We start from the raw sequence: 17,554 nt of genomic DNA, 5'->3' as shown, positions 1-17,554 counted from the left end.
AAGGGTTGCCCCGGGAGTATTAATCTACTTACCCGGTCCCAGGCATGCTTTTGATGGACACCTGGATCAGGTAACCCAAGACAGTGTTTTCCTCCCACCGTCTTACATGTAATTATTACTTGTGCTATGGGGAAAGCAGGAGGGACAGAGCGACCCATGAACACGACCAGGTAAGTAATTTAATACTCTCTAGACAATCTCCTTAAGTAGGCGGGCTGCAAAGCCTAGGCAGTAAAGTGCCACAGTAGGAAAGGCCAAGCCCAAAAAGAAGTACTTGAAACAAAGTACAATCAGAATAGGGCTTGTAGAAAACTACACAACTGCTGCAAAAACAACCCCATTCAGGTAACAAACATCAGTTGTCAATACTAAGTTTGTGTAACTGATCAATTACCCGTGAAGACATGCTAAAGAACAAAGAAATTCCAAAAACCTACCGCACCCAAGCTCCACTCTCGATCAGCACTATGATGACTGGTTTATCCACGGTCCATTAATCAAGTTGTACAAAGACAATTTTTTTTTTGTTAAACTTTTTATTTACAATATCATATTTTCTGTTTCCCTTCTGCAAGCTCCATCCAATGCTCTGTCATCTTCCTGCACCAGCCGAGGGACAACCAAAAGCCAGATACATGGAGAAAGCAGCTTTTTCTTTTTTTTTTCTGAAATATTACAAATTTTCTCCCATTCATAGGTTCTGATTTATGGAAAGTTTGTCGAATAGTTAGAGACCATGTAAATAAATACCCATATAAGTACCATAACTCCTCCCGGCAGAAATCAGGACTCCATATTCCTTTTAAAGGGGTTACGCAAGGATTAAAGCTTTCCAGTGTATTCCCTGCAGTGGACGAGCTTTAGGACTAATTTATAAACAGGCCCCCCCAAAGATTACATGTGCAGAAAGCGGGGTGCCAGAAGTCACTGATACTCCCACACTGTGACGTCACTGACTCTGCACTACTCCTGCTGCATGTCAATAGAATAGAGTGGAGTAGGTCATGTGACTGGGAGTCGACAAGTCAGCAGTGGAACAAGGCCCCCCATCCCCCGCTGCTGTGTAATCATCAGTGCACCGGGGAACCAGCTTATACATTAGTAAAGTTCATCTAGTGCACCGGGAAACTTTATTTTCCCAGCATAACGCCTTTAAGAATTTTATTAAGCCCCTCATTCACAAACCACCACATGCAATATCCTGCTCACACGTGGAGCGACATAATATAGCATCCTCCTCCACCCAACACACAGATCATGGAAAGGGAACATATTAAGAGTCACACTAGAGTAGAAAACCATGGTGCCCGTCTACCAGATACAGCGCCGCCCCCCACCTGTCCACTGGTTGTGTCCAGTGTTGCAGTTCAGCTCCATTAAAATAAATGGACCTCAACTGCAATACCAGACACAGCCTGCGGACAGGAGTGGTGCTGTTTCTAAAACAAAGCCGCCATGTTTTTCTAAACCTGTAAAACACTTAATATGACAGCCAAACCTTCATGTCTACAGTCGCCGAGATACTGATGGGCGCTATGTGACTGATGGTTTGGCAGAAAGATGACCGAAGAAATACAATTGTCTTTTTTAAAGCAAGTTCCGGCCTATCATCATAGAGGCGCAACACCGCGTAATCTGCGTATGATATTGGCCAGCTTCTTGACCAGTCCGCCCTTCCTGTTGTCCTCCACTTGAAAAGTCCTTGTGAGAAGGTTGTAGAAAGAGCCGTAGCCCACGGCCACCACCGTACACGTCAGGCAGATGACATTGTAGGGCATGCTGAAGTCAGGGGTGGGCAGGTTCACCAGTAGGGGCTCCGTGTACAGCCGCATGAAGTAACTGGAACCATCCGAGGACGGGAACCTGGAAAAGACAGAAAGGACAGTAAGAGGAGAGAGAATTGGGACAGGACATTGTACAGTCAGACATTACTAGTCATTTCTGAACATTACAGAGATGTAGTAAAAGCACCAGGACGGACACAGTATTGTTATATAGTCCCATGTCAGGATTTTATGGAAAGTGGCTGTCCCATTCTATAAGGGACTTGTTTGCAAACAGCTGTTTCTCGTGTCTGGCAGCTGAAACCTCATGGCATCCATGTAATGTGGCATAACCTGGCACGCCTTCAAATGGGAGGCTCTAACAAACAGTTGGTAGCCCAGATCAGGGTCCCCTTCCCCCATCATGCCCATATGCCTGTATAGCGTACATGGATAAGCCTTGTCCTAATGGTATAATACTTTATACAAGTGGTGTCAAACTCATTTTCGCCGAGGGCCACATCAGCCTTATGGATGTCTTCAACGGCCAGTAATTCTGTGACTATATAAATGTAGGAGTGCTTACACTTATATGGCCATAATACTGACGATAACATATGGCTAAATAACACAAAACTGTTTTGTAAAAATGCTTACCTATTTGGTTTTCTGGCTGGATGTTGTCGTCCCCCATAAGTAATAGTGCCCTAATTATTCCCCAATAGATAATAGTGTTCCCCAACCCCACACATAGATATTGGTGACCCCCACAGGCACTCCTCAGCTATATACACTCACCAGCCACTTTATTAGGTACACCTGTCCAACTGCTCGTTAACACTTAATTTCTAATCAGCCAATCACATGGCGGCAACTCAGTGCATTTAGGCATGTAGACATGGTCAAGACAATCTCCTGCAGTTCAAACCGAGCATCAGTATGGGGAAGAAAGGTGATCTGAGTGCCTTTGAACGTGGCATGGTTGTTGGTGCCAGAAGGGCTGGTCTGAGTATTTCAGAAACTGCTGATCTACTGGGATTTTCACGCACAACCATCTCTAGGGTTTACAGAGAATGGTCCGAAAAAGAAAAAACATCCAGTGAGCGGCAGTTCTGTGGGCGGAAATACGTTGTTGATGCCAGAGGTCAGAGGAGAATGGCCAGACTGGTTCGAGCTGATAGAAAGGCAACAGTGACTCAAATAGCCACCCGTTACAACCAAGGTAGCCAGAAGAGCATCTCTGAACGCACAGTACGTCGAACTTTGAGGCAGATGGGCTACAGCAGCAGAAGACCACACCGGGTGCCACTCCTTTCAGCTAAGAACAGGAAACTGAGGCTACAATTTGCACAAGCTCATCGAAATTGGACAATTGAAGATTGGAAAAACGTTGCCTGGTCTGATGAGTCTCGATTTCTGCTGCGACATTCGGATGGTAGGGTCAGAATTTGGCGTCAACAACATGAAAGCATGGATCCATCCTGCCTTGTATCAACGGTTCAGGCTGGTGGTGGTGGTGTCATGGTGTGGGGAATATTTTCTTGGCACTCTTTGGGCCCCTTGGTACCAATTGAGCATCGTTGCAACGCCAAAGCCTACCTGAGTATTGTTGCTGACCATGTCCATCCCTTTATGACCACAATGTACCCAACATCTGATGGCTACTTTCAGCAGGATAATGCAATGCCATGTCATAAAGCTGGAATCATCTCAGACTGGTTTCTTGAACATGACAATGAGTTCACTGTACTCCAATGGCCTCCACAGTCACCAGATCTCAATCCAATAGAGCATCTTTGGGATGTGGTGGAACGGGAGATTCGCATCATGGATGTGCAGCCGACAAATCTGCGGCAACTGTGTGATGCCATCATGTCAATATGGACCAAAATCTCTAAGGAATGCTTCCAGCACCTTGTTGTATCTATGCCACGAAGAATTGAGGCAGTTCTGAAGGCAAAAGGGGGTCCAACCCGTTACTAGCATGGTGTACCTAATAAAGTGGCCGGTGAGTGTAGAGTGCTTGTGAACTTCTGTCCAAAGACAGAATAAACTGAGACACAGCTTAAGGAGGCCACAAAACACAATCCGGTCCTGCAGAGTCGTTTTCATCTGGAGGAAGTCCCTGCTGCACATGTCGGCAATGAGCAACCCGGGGATATCACAACTGGCAGGCACCCCAAAAAAAGCTAGCTGAGCAGCCGGATCCATGCTGGGTGGACACCGGAGCACAGGGAACAGGCAAATAAAGGTCTAATTAAAAAAATAATAGCTTAGCCTGGACAACCCATTTAACACCCACTTGTAAGGCAAGATGAAAATAAGGCGTATGGTCTCACATTGGGGCCTGAAGTCCTGTGTCCCACGTGATCACTGAGACCAATCAAAGGTCACCAGTAAGGAACCAGTGATATGTGAGGGAAGTCATCCATCCATCTACAGGAACCGCTGAGGTTACCTTTTGCTCTCAGGGTCACATGGGGTGCAGGACTTCCGGGATTCAGGACCAGACCCTGCACATATCAGCTGTTCTGGCTGCAGTACTCCAGCACCACCGCTATACAATGGACGGGGTTGAAGCATTGCACCTATTATGTCACTGCTGATCTGTGTGGGTCCAGCTGTCGATGAAACCTGAGGTTGGAAACCCCTTTTAATTAACAGGACATGTTTTTGTTTAGAGATTTTGCATCTCCTTGTCTTCCTTTCTAGGTGCCCCCCCTCCTAGTAGTTCCAGCCTTTCCCCCACAACCAGTAGGATGACAATATTCTCATACGAGATATATAATGGTCGCTCTTATGGCTTCCATTATTACATTCGGCCCATTTCTTACAGAATCTTCCACCCTCTGTATAGTAATATCCATGACAGGACTCCCTGTGACCATGGAGCGCGATTCCTGGTCACTGACACTAGTTCTGGCAGTAACAGGGTGTCCGGATAGTAATACTCACAGTGTGGAGAAGAGCGGGCTGGTGTCCAACTCATCGGTCTTCACATTCCTTATACTCGGGATCAGGACACTGAGTACGGAAGGACTATATAGGGAGACATGTTAGGATATTAGGCATGTTATAGGCATACACAAACATGAAGAGTAATAGATCGTTCATTAGGTTTTTCAATGTGGGATATCAGCAAGTAAAGAGTGGTATTAAAAAAAAAAAAAAAAAACATGTAACAGCCATATACTAGAAAAGAGGAAAGCTGGGAATCCAATCACTACCCCAAATATTATGTGGGTACATTACCTGATATAGAATCCATGGTTAGGGTCAGGAGGGTACTCCGTCCACTTCAGCAGCGCCCTCTCAAACTGGATGCTAATCTTAGTCACTGAATTAGGAGGCAGCTGGATTAACATCTCCAACAGATGGGGGCGCTGGCGGTCCTTGGCTGGCACATAGTGGATATAACCTGGAGAGGGAAAAATAGAGGACAAATTAAGACTTCACTTCATGTTTATGGACTCCATGTATTTTTTTTTTTTTTATGTAGATTGTGAGCCCCATATAGGGATCACAATGTACATTTCTCCTATCAGTATGTCTTTGTAGAATGGGAGGAAATCCACAAAACACGGGGAGAACATACAAACTCCTTGCACTTGTTGTTCCTGGCGGGATTCAAACCCAGGACTCCAGCGCTGCAAGACTGCAGTGCTAACCACTGAGCCGTGTTGCCCCTGGACTCCATGTATTGTACTATAGGAAGAATATGCAAATCTGCCTTCCATGATGTAATTAAGAAGTCAGTTGCTGCCTCAGTATTGCAAACCAATAGAGGGCGCTCACTGGAATGTGCAAGCCTGTCTTCCCTGATGTAGTTAAGTCTCCACACACCTATATGGTGGTCTCTCCCTAAGGAGTGACAACATCCCCTGAACCCTGTATTGTACTAGACAGAGAGGCCAACAGGGGCATATTTTAGCTTCTGATGGACTTGTGTATAGTTTAATGTTCATATACACACCAGAACAACACAATTGTGATGTGAACAGAGTCTATGTCAGATACCAGCAAGACTGACCAAACACCTAGAAAGTATGTGACCCCCCTACTACTGCTCCACACCAGTCGCCATATTCTAATTCATGTTGTTTGTCAAGTCATAAATTAAAACTTCCATATTCAGCCCCTACAGTACAGACATTAGTAACCCTCCCTCTAATGGCCAGTGTTCACACTTTAGCACTACAAAAGGTGGAAGGCCGACCCTGCTGTGATAATGGATAATAATGGATTTTCACAAAGGAATACATCTGTTCATTGGTAGATTTTCCTGACCCCTACTCAATCTAGAGACCTGAACTCTGTGCAACATGACTGCTCCCAACATGACTACTGTCCCATAGTATACACAGTACAGGATAGCGAAGGCAACGATTTCCCAAAATGTATACCCCCATGTGAGTCTGACCCAAGCCGAAATGCAGATGTACAAAACCTACTAAAAATAACAGTACAAAACCTACTAAAAACAACAGTACAAAACATACAGAGCTTGTAGCATGCCACCTATGCCGAAGGCTGAGGCCCCACATTGCGGAAACGCAGCTTCTTTTGTGGCAGATTTTGCTGCGGTTTTTTTTTTTGAGCCAAGGCCAAGATTGGCTACAGAGGAAATGGGAAAAATATATAGAAAGGTCTTATACTTCTCCCTTCTGCTTAATCCACTCCTGGCTATGGCTCATAAAACTGCAACGAAATCTGCAACAAAAAAAATGGAAACGCAGCTTTTTTTGTTACAGATTTTGTTGTGGTTTTTTGAGCCAAAGCCAAGAATGGCTACAAATGGAAATATATAGGAAGTCTTTATTCTTCTAACTTCTGCTCAATCTAGTCCTGGTTTTGGCTCAAAAAAACGCAACAAAAAAAGGCTGCATTTCCGCAAGGTGGGGCCCTGGCCTTAGTCTACCTGAACACCAAAATTGAGGGTTTTTTAAAACAAAAAAAAAAGAGCCGATTTGCAGGATTTGTGGCTGTTGATCCAAAAACTAATGGCCTCTCCTAAGGATAGGGCACCAACATTAGAAGGGTGGCTTGCACCTTTATATAGAACATTCTCAGATCCCTGACCTTGAGGTCATTACAGGGGACAGATAGCAATAACAGGCTGTGTTATCTTTAACCCTCCTCTTACAGATACATGGGAGCAGAATATTTTGTGTCCCAAATATTGGACCTACAGTACTATACAGAGCTCAGATTCTGGATTTTAATGATATGAAGGTGTACACATCCCAAACTTCTGGCTACTTTCTGAATTCCCGGCCAATGGCCTGTACAAGTGACGTCAGCAGATTTAGCTGTGACAGACTCCCGGCCTCTCACCTACTTACTGGGTTTGTTGTCCTTGCCCTTGGTAGTTATAGTCAGTGTGTGGACGTATAGACGGAGGTACCAAGGGACAGTCTCCAGAAACATGACGGGAAAGGCTCTGTATGGATGGTTGTTGTAAATCATGGTATTGATCACGCCGGTCTGTAGACCATAGCCACTGACATAACGCTCAGCATGGAAGACGGGGGACTGGGGGTGACCTAAGAGACAAACACATTAATGCTATACCTTTGCAGATGAGATACGGTTATAGTCATACATGTATATCAATAATAAAATAAGCAGGGGGGAGATTTATCAAAAGTGTCATATACAACATTTCAATGAAGGAAAGAAATGGGACTGATGAAATCAAAATGCATGAGAAATTGAGAAATCCTGCTAAATGCAATAAACTTATTTGCTCCAGTCACCTCCAGGTTGGTTGAGTTACTCACTTACTCAAAAAAAATATATAACCTCCGGTACAAATGGGTTAAGACGGTCTAGTCTGAGGGCACGCTGAGTATTAGGCCCCTTCCACACGACTGTGGGGTAGGTCAGTGTGCTGTATTTTTCCCCAATAGCACACTGACCTATTCATTGCTGCCGTGTGCCGTTCAAGTCAATCACGACTGGTGGCCAGCACATGTCCGTGTGCAAATAGCCTTAGTAAATGAATCCCAGTGATTCCCACATTGTATATGACATCTTGTATTCCTCACCCGAGTCCGATCCTCCTTTCCATTTTAGTGCCACATTCAAGTTTCTTGAGGTGTTGAAAAGTCCTGGTTCTAGAAGGTCATATAAGGTATAAACCCTCTGGTCTCCATGGACAGGGACCTCGATGTCCAGAGCTGAAGGTGGCGTCACTTCAAACAGGTCAATCTCTTTCTGTATAAAGGAGAGAAAGTTATGTAGGTAATATTACATTGTGGACACAAGCATCACTGTCCAGCGCTATGAACGGTATGCAGAAATTTAGGATTTTGTCTCTATAGGGGCCCCATATGCATGAGGGCAATCACATGCATTATGGTATAAATTGGAAATGACTAGGCCACTTCCTGGCTGTGACAGCACTGACTACATGTAAGGGCGGGTTCACACCTGCGCCCGGTCTCCGCTTTGCAGGTTTCAGTCTTCTGCTCGAGAAACTGGACAGGAGATGCAAACCGGCAGTCAGTTTTCAAACCCATTCATTTGATTGGGTTTCAAAGTGTCCGCCTGTGAGCGTCTTCTGGTCTCCGCGGCGAAACCAGACAAAAGTCCTGCATGTCCGACTTTGTGTCTTGTTAAAAAAAACCTCTGTTTCGCCGCAGAGACCAGAAGACGCTCACAGGCGGACACTGAAACCCATTCAAATGAATGGGTTTGAAAACTGACTGGCAGTTTCCGTCTCCTGTCCAGTTTCTCCGGCAGAAGACGGAAACCTGCAAAGCGGAGACCAGGCGCAGGTGTGAACCCGCCCCATCCTGCAAAATAATTGAACTCTTAGGGCAGAATTTTTGCAGCAGACTCTGTTGCAAATATTCCTCCTTCCATTAATTTCAATGGGAGACAGACGTTTCAATGTGCGCCCTGCTCATTCTTCTAGAAGACTCTGTCTGATCTCTCCAGCACTGGGGACTACCGGGAAGGCAGACAGTGTGCTGAGCTTTCCAGCAGTATAATACCGCACATCGATGAGGCCGTGAAAGGTCATCTTTAATATCTTTACCACATATCAATTTCTTCATTGTGTGAATAAGATTTGTGAAGATACACTTGTACTGCAATACGCAGATTTTCCACCTGAAAATCTGGCCAAACAAATCCCTATTGCATCTATCCTTGTCCCTCGTCTCTTTCAGTCTAGTTTAGAAAACGAAAACGGTTTTTAGGGTTATTACCTTGTCATATCCCGAGTCCACGTAGATTTTGCTTTGCGTTGCCAGAGGACAAGGCTCTGTCACAGTTCGGGAAAACATCTTAAACAGAGACCAATCTGGAAGAACAAAGTGGTAGGGATGAAATAACAGAAGCAGAGGTGTAGCTAGCAGGGGGGCAAAGTGCCCACTGACACTGGGGGGCCCAACCTCGGGGGAGCCGCAACACATTTTACATATTAACTGCATCAGTGTCGGCATGACACTTGAAGTGCATAGTAGAGGAGGAAGCCTCTTGCTTTCTTCTCTACTAGTAAGTAGCTCATAAGCCACTACACATACCTTCCAACCGTCCCGGATTCTGCGGGACAGTCCCGGATGGTGGGAGGTATGTTCCGGATTCAACCCATCTGCATCCAGACCAGACGCAGATGAGTTGAATACAGTGGTGAAGCATGAGCGGACATCCCCCGCCTCACCACTGTGCCTCTGTGCTCAGTTCTGTCCAGAACGGAGGATCTCCTGGAAGGTATGATGTCATTGGAAGAGGCGGGGCCTCTCTGAGGGGGGCGGGGTCTATTTCATCATAGCTCTGTGTTATATAGAGGAAGCAGGAGTGGAGCACGTGTAGATGGAAAACAGACAACATTAAGGTGTTTTGTGGGGCTGTATGATTGAAGGGGAGTGATAGGATTGTTCTACATGGGACTGCATGTTGGAGGAGGCTGAGGGGAGGGAGTGATGTATTTATAAGGGACTGCATGTTGAGGAATTAAAGAAAGAGCGATGGTTTACAAGGGACTGTATCCTGGAGGGTCTGGAGGATTGGAGTCCTTGGGGTGCCATTGGCATAGAGGGATACAGGGTCCTTTGGGTCCTGCTGGCATCCAAAGTGTGTAGGTGGAGGCAGAGGTCCTTGTGGCACTGCTGGCATCTAATGGGGAAGACAGGGGTCTTTGGTGTACTGCTTCTGGCATTTTAAGCGGGGCATGGGTCCTTGGGGTGCTGTTGGCATCTATGGAGAATGCTGCTGGCATGGATAAGGGGCAGTGGTCCCTGGTGCGCTTCTGGCAACTAAAAGGGCTGGAGACACGGGTTCCTGGGGGGCTGCTGCATGTGCCTGTGTGGGATTCCTGGAGCATTGATTTTGTATGGGGGATTAATGGGGTATTGCTTGTGTAAGAGGTGCTCTGGAGGTGGTCCCTTGGGTACTTCCACCTGTGTGCATGTGGTGTGTGGGTCCCTGGGGTACTACCTTCATGTAAGTGGGGGGTTCCTACGGTGTTGCCTGTGTATGGGGGTTGCTGGTGGTGGTCCCTAGGGTGCGACCAGTGTATTGGTCCATGGGGTCTTGCCACCTATGTGTTGGGAGGAGGAGGGCTGCCACCGGTGTGCTTTGGGGGTGGGAGGAGGGCCTCCAGTCCCTGGGGTGCTGGCGCCTGTGTGCTGGAGGAAGACCGGTCTATGGGGGGGCTGCTGCATATATATTGTCTGGGTCTTATTGTTAAGACATAGACCCTATCCTGACTTTCACAGAAAGCACCAAGACCATGAATCTACCTGCAGCAACTCCATTCTAGTCAGGTCAGTAGTGAGATGGATGGAGGGGGCATTAAACTGGGGGCAGACGGAGGGAACATTAAACTTGGGGCAACATTAACCCCTTCCCGACATGCCAGGTGTTTAAATATAGCAGCCGCTCAGGAGCCAGGCAGCTGCCAGGAGTCTGCCGTTTTATACAGCAGACACCCAGTGCTAATGTCTGCGATCGGTGCCCGCACTGATCACTGGTATTAACCCTTCTGGTGCCTTGGTCAAAGTTAACCGAGGCACCATTTTACCAGTGGCACATGCCCATAACCATTTTGCCGGCACCCAGAGCAAACTCTGGGGCCAGAGTCAGGTTGGAATGACAACCGGGAGTCTTGTGAAGGCTCCCAGCTCTCAAGCTGGCCTGCCTCTGAACTTGTTCCTCGCACCGTGCCTGTGATTGTTCCAGCATCTCAGCATCTCGCTGGGACACCATATAATGAGCGTGTTGTTGGCGTTGATGATACGCCTGCTCTGGTGTTTCGGCTGATCTAAGAGCTGCTTGACACCTAGCTTGTTCAATCCTCCACAGCTCCGCTTGAGAAGAACTCTATGACTTCTGGCTACCTTCATAGCTCTCCTTGTTTTAGAATTTTGTGACAAATTAGATTTATATATTTACGGAAGGTATGGTAGCAATGAATATAAATCTGTCAAAAATAAAGCCAAGACCATAGTGAATCTTGGCTATTACAAGTAATACGCATATCACAGTCATTAGTTTTCATAGTCTCATGCTATTAGATAGGGAACAGATGCCTAATAAGATTCAGGACATTACATATATAGCAAATTAAGATGGCCATACACATTAGACCTCACAACTCCAGACGCCTGATGTCCGCACTCTCCCCTCCACCCATACATGATAGACTGCAGCCATGTCTATAGAAATGTGTGGGTTCGGCCGACGTTCATCTAATATGTATGAGATGCCTGAGTCATGACCATTATAAGAATTGTATATACCTCTTTTCCCCATTCCGTTGGTATACATGTCAAACACCACCGTTAATGTCTGTCTCAACTCCCAGGAGACTGCGGAGCATCCTGCGTCCTTAAGAAAAAGAAAAGATAAGCTAGGTCAACCTAAGATGTACAAGAAGTATTAGTCAAGATTTGTTGGCCTGGAAGCGGAGAACTCATAGGACCGATTCACAAACCAATCACCGGTGGTGAAGCAGTGATGTCACTCACATACATCACCGATTCCTCACCAGTAACCAGGACAGCGATTGGTCTCAGTGGTCATGTACGCCTCTCCACTTCTGGCTCGGGATGGATAGTGGTCGGGAAGGTTAGAGTGTTATATAGGACTTACCTTACACACGGGCCGGATGTGCACAGACTGGGAGTGGTAACTGCTGTGATACAGACGTTCGGCTTCTAACAGAGACGCCAGGCCGACCTGTGATGGGAAGATAGATGATGTATGGTCTGCAATCCCTTCTATCACCCCATAGTGTTATAGTACTTATAGGTCGCCACCTTGGAGCCACAGGGCAGAAGCTTCTTCCATGGGGTGAGATTTTCAGTGCACACGATCTCCCTGGGTAATGTGGCATATCTCAGGAGGTGGTGGTCTGTAACTGGACAGGAAATATGGAGAATAGGATTACACCCCACATTTATCACCCCCGAATATTATAGAACAGACATGCAGGGAAGTGTTAGGGTAAGTTCACACGGGGTTTTTTGGTCCGGAAACTGAGGCGGAGGCCATCTCAGGTTCTGGTCCAAAATGCGGGTAACTGTGACTGGATGACGGTGCAGTGTCCTGGCATGTCGCGCACTCTGCTCCGGATTAGGCCAAAATGAATGGTCCTAGTGGGGAGGGAGTGTCTTCATGCCGAATTGTGAGGCGAATCCACCTGAAAGAATGAGCATCTTGCCGTTTGTTCCGGCTCCCATTGATTTCAATGGGAGCCATCTTTTTGGTCAGGATTTTGAGGTGGATACGGCCTCAACATCCTGACCAAAAAAATCCCATGTGAACTTACCCTTAAAGGTGAAGCGTTACATCCACAGACACCTCCCATATATAATGACCAGAGACTACTATATACCCACAGGCTGGTAATACACTGACCATTGGCCAATCCCAGAGGCTTGAAGGACGCCGTTGGGGTCACGGTGTTAGTGGAGTCTATGAAGTTTAGCGAGGCGCAGAAGATTCCCGAGAGGATGTTAGTCAGCATCTTCCAATTTTTGTCCACACTAAAATTACAAATGAAACCGCATCGATAAAAAGTGACATGGCCGACACATCGATATGCATTAACCCCTATGTGACACGTATACAGCAGATGTCAGGTCTTTAGACACTGAGCCCTGTCAGTAGACAGCGAGCAGCGGAGACTGATCACAAGGGGATTCAAGGGGCATCACTGATTTTTTTTTTTTTTCACCAATTCCCTTTCGGTGGCCTCTCTATGTTGTCTTTGCGCCCTAACCAGACAGATCCTAATCCCTCCTCCAGGACATGGGGGTCCTAAGCTTTATACCCAACACTTACTCTTGTACAGATTCCTGAAACCAGACCCACAGCTCAGCCCCAGCGGGCGCCTGCAGAAGGGGCTGCCCCCATGATCTTGTGCGCCAGAACCCCTGAGTGAAGGAGAGGTGCAGCTCCTGGATGGAGTATTTCGAGATCATTTGGCCCAGAACCTTAGGGAACAACCTGTAGTGAGAGACTGAGACAAAGAAGAGACTTTAGAAACACAGAAGCTGAAGTCATGACTAGCTGCGGCAGGGGTCAGCAACCCCCTATATTTGACAGACATGTTGGATAATCTCATGTCCCCCCCTTCCCCACATTATACAAAGATCCAGGTAACAAACTGAGGTCAGCGCCCCCTATAGTACAGACATCCAGGTAACACACTGAGGTCAGCGCCCCCTATAGTACAGACATCCAGGTAAAACACTGAGGTCAGCGCCCCCTATAGTACAGACATCCAGGTAACACACTGAGGTCAGCGCCCCCTATAGTACAGACATCCAGGTAAAACACTGAGGTCAGCGCCCCCTATAGTACAGACATCCAGGTAACACACTGAGGTCAGCGCCCCCTATAGTACAGACATCCAGGTAACACACTGAGGTCAGCGCCCCCTATAGTACAGACATCCAGGTAAAACACTGAGGTCAGCGCCCCCTATAGTACAGACATCCAGGTAACACACTGAGGTCAGCGCCCCCTATAGTACAGACATCCCAGTAACACACTGAGGTCAGCGCCCCCTATAGTACAGACATCCCAGTAACACACCGAGGTCAGCGCCCCCTATAGTACAGACATCCCAGTAACACACCGAGGTCAGCGCCCCCTATAGTACAGACATCCCAGTAACACACCGAGGTCAGCGCCCCCTATAGTACAGACATCGCAGTAACACACCGAGGTCAGCGCCCCCTATAGTACAGACATCCCAGTAACACACTGAGGTCAGCGCCCCCTATAGTACAGACATCCGGGTAACACACTGAGGTCAGCGCCCCCTATAGTACAGACATCCCAGTAACACACTGAGGTCAGCGCCCCCTATAGTACAGACATCCGGGTAACACACTGAGGTCAGCGCCCCCTATAGTACAGACATCCCAGTAACACACTGAGGTCAGCGCCCCCTATAGTACAGACATCCGGGTAACACACTGAGGTCAGCGCCCCCTATAGTACAGACATCCGGGTAACACACTGAGGTCAGCGCCCCCTATAGTACAGACATCCGGGTAACACACTGAGGTCAGCGCCCCCTACAGTACAGACATCCGGGTAACACACTGAGGTCAGCGCCCCCTATAGTACAGACATCCGGGTAACACACTGAGGTCAGCGCCCCCTATAGTACAGACATCCGGGTAACACACTGAGGTCAGCGCCCCCTATAGTACAGACATCCCAGTAACACACTGAGGTCAGCGCCCCCTATAGTACAGACATCCGGGTAACACACTGAGGTCAGCGCCCCCTATAGTACAGACATCCCAGTAACACACTGAGGTCAGCGCCCCCTATAGTACAGACATCCGGGTAACACACTGAGGTCAGCGCCCCCTATAGTACAGACATCCCAGTAACACACTGAGGTCAGCGCCCCCTATAGTACAGACATGTCAGTAACACACTGAGGTCAGCGCCCCCTATAGTACAGACATCCGGGTAACACACTGAGGTCAGCGCCCCCTATAGTACAGACATCCCAGTAACACACTGAGGTCAGCGCCCCCTATAGTACAGACATCCGGGTAACACACTGAGGTCAGCGCCCCCTATAGTACAGACATCCGGGTAACACACTGAGGTCAGCGCCCCCTATAGTACAGACATCCGGGTAACACACTGAGGTCAGCGCCCCCTATAGTACAGACATCCGGGTAACACACTGAGGTCAGCGCCCCCTATAGTACAGACATCCCAGTAACACACTGAGGTCAGCGCCCCCTATAGTACAGACATCCGGGTAACACACTGAGGTCAGCGCCCCCTATAGTACAGACATCCGGGTAACACACTGAGGTCAGCGCCCCCTATAGTACAGACATCCGGGTAACACACTGAGGTCAGCGCCCCCTACAGTACAGACATCCGGGTAACACACTGAGGTCAGCGCCCCCTATAGTACAGACATCCGGGTAACACACTGAGGTCAGCGCCCCCTATAGTACAGACATCCGGGTAACACACTGAGGTCAGCGCCCCCTATAGTACAGACATCCGGGTAACACACTGAGGTCAGAGCCCCCTATAGTACAGATATCCCGGTAACACACTGAGGTCAGCGCCCCCTATAGTACAGACATCCCAGTAACACACTGAGGTCAGCGCCCCCTATAGTACAGACATCCAGGTAACACACTGAGGTCAGCGCCCCCTATAGTACAGACATCCCAGTAACACACTGAGGTCAGCGCCCCCTATAGTACAGACATCCCAGTAACACACTGAGGTCAGCGCCCCCTACAGTACAGACATCTATTTTATTAGGGGGTCTCCTATGTAAACATGTCCTTATAGTGTGTATATATAGAGTATACCACATCTCCGCAGTGTGACACCGCACCATGTAGACAGCCACCTATAAGTACCGCACAGCCCCCTGCCCGGCCCTGCTCTCACCTTTCTCCTGCCTGAAGTCTGAGTCCAGGCGGGTCCGGAACTGGAAGGTGGCGGCGATGTCCCCGGAGCGCAGCGGGGTGAGGAGCAGCTCTTCCTGGAAGGAGTCTCCATGTGCCCGCCGCTCAGTGGCGTCACCTCCCGGGAATGACAGCAGAGGAAGGAGCAGCAGCGGCAGCCACAGCGCGGCCATACTGCAACCTGCCAGCACTGGGCTCAACATCCGCGGTGACGTCACGGGAGGGGGAGGAGTCAGGGATGAGACCAGGAAGAGACTGCACAGTAAGCATGCGCCAAATGTGTCTGCTGCGGAGCTGTGTATGTACAGTATGTGTATGTAATGTGTGTGTATGTATATATATATATATATATATATATATATATACAGTATAATGTGTGTATGTAATGTAATGTGTGTGTGTGTGTATGTAATGTGTATATACATAATGTGTGTATGTAATGTGCACACAGTAGGGTTGTATGTAATGTGCATGCACAGGTTGAAAGAAAGGGGGCGCTGCAAACATTTATATCTCAGCCATTATAAAACAGAGCGTGGATCTGGTGTCATATGAGAGTGGAGATGTCTCGGAAATAATCCAGCTAGAACTGTGATCTTAGTGTCACATGAGAGAATAGAATCTCCTCCACACCACAGATCCTCAGTTTTATGAGATATAAGTATTTGACGTGACTCCTTCAGCTTCTCTGTATTACACCAGTACTCCTTATACTCACAGTAATGCTGAGTTCACACCAGCGTTCAGTCTCCGTACTCAGGTTTCCGTCTTCTGCTTTTTTGGGAGGAGGAGTCCGGTATGTCACCAGGAAAGGACTGCACAATAAGCATGCGCCAAATGTGTCTGCTGCGGAGCTGTGTATGTATGTGTATATGTATGTATATGTATTCTTTAGTAAAAAGCCCAGGAAAATATATGTAATTTTTACTAGCCTCTGCCTGTGACGTCGTCTGTTATTGGCATCGATGATCCGCCTATATTCAGCAAATTACTGCCGTCAATGGTTCGCCTGCTCCGGTGTTTCGGCAGCTCCCAAGCTGTCCTGCTGCTCAACTCAGTCCTCGTGCCGTGCCTGTGATTGTTTCGGCATCTCACCTGGCTGGAACGCCATATAATGAGTGTGTTGTTGGCGTTGATAATCCACTTGCTCTGGCGTTTCAGAAGCTGTCAAGCTGGCTTGCCGCTGAACTCGTTCCTCGCACCGTGCCCGTGATTGTTCCAGCAGCTCACTGGGATGCCATATAATGATTGTGCTGTTGGCGTCGATGAAACACCTGCTTCGGCGTTTCAGCAGCTCTCAAGCCGGCCTGCCGCTGAACTTGCTCCTCGCACCGTGCTTGTGATTGTTCTGGCATCTCAGCAGCTCACTGGGAAGCCATATAATGAGCGCGTTGTTAGCGTCGATGATCCCCCCTGAGCTCTGCTTGAGGAGAACTCTGTGACTTCTGGTACCTTCATAGCTCTCATTGTTTTAGAATTTTGCGACAAATTAGATTTTTTCCCCCTCCCATGTTTAAAATTGGCAAACTGCCAATTTGGATTAAAGAGGTTTGTGAGAACACTGCTAGAGCAGATCAGATAATATGCAAATGAATGTACAATGGACTCAGAGTTAGCTGTGTGTTTACATAGCGAGATAAAGGCAGGCAGTTAGTGAGATAAGGTGCTGCAAGAGCAGTGTAATATAGTATATGAACATAAATTCATAACAGTCATGAAGCCATGTCATTTACTGGGATAGAAAGTAGCCTATGTGTTAATCCAGGTTACAAACAACCTATGTGCCAAATTTCATCCAAATCCATTCAGCCATTTTTGCGTGATTGAGGGACAAACATACAAACTTTCACATTTATAATAGTAGGATAGGAT

At 47.6% G+C, this 17,554-nt stretch overlaps 1 protein-coding gene across 1 annotated transcript; it reads right to left on the bottom strand.

The window, feature by feature from the left end:
• Window positions 1-555: 555 nt before the first annotated feature.
• PIGT (phosphatidylinositol glycan anchor biosynthesis class T) lies at window positions 556-15,877 on the bottom strand. Its single transcript, XM_075277559.1, has 12 exons — window positions 15,666-15,877; window positions 13,059-13,236; window positions 12,633-12,760; window positions 12,032-12,132; window positions 11,865-11,951; window positions 11,513-11,600; window positions 8,978-9,072; window positions 7,811-7,979; window positions 7,106-7,306; window positions 5,016-5,181; window positions 4,719-4,802; window positions 556-1,863 (listed from the first exon to the last, which is right to left on the bottom strand). Exons 1-12 carry the CDS (start codon window positions 15,853-15,855, stop codon window positions 1,611-1,613), a joined length of 1,740 nt encoding a protein of 579 aa, XP_075133660.1. The 5' UTR covers window positions 15,856-15,877; the 3' UTR covers window positions 556-1,610.
• Between the last annotated feature and the right edge of the window lie 1,677 nt (window positions 15,878-17,554).

Source organism: Leptodactylus fuscus, chromosome 6, assembly GCF_031893055.1.
Source record: "Leptodactylus fuscus isolate aLepFus1 chromosome 6, aLepFus1.hap2, whole genome shotgun sequence".
In the NCBI taxonomy this organism is placed as follows: Eukaryota; Metazoa; Chordata; class Amphibia; order Anura; family Leptodactylidae; genus Leptodactylus; species Leptodactylus fuscus.
The sequence above is the reverse complement of the archived record's forward strand: the minus strand, read 5'-3'. Positions and strand labels throughout refer to the sequence as shown.

Coding starts and splice junctions, on each gene's coding strand:
- PIGT (XM_075277559.1), bottom strand. CDS start 15,855: ATGGCCGCGCTGTGGCTGCCGCTGCTGCTCCTTCCTCTGCTGTCATTC. Junction 11,952..12,031: donor TTCTGCCCTGTGGCTCCAAG/GTGGCGACCTAT, acceptor TTCCCATCACAG/GTCGGCCTGGCGTCTCTGTT. Junction 11,601..11,864: donor ACATCCGGCCCGTGTGTAAG/GTAAGTCCTATA, acceptor CTTTTTCTTAAG/GACGCAGGATGCTCCGCAGT.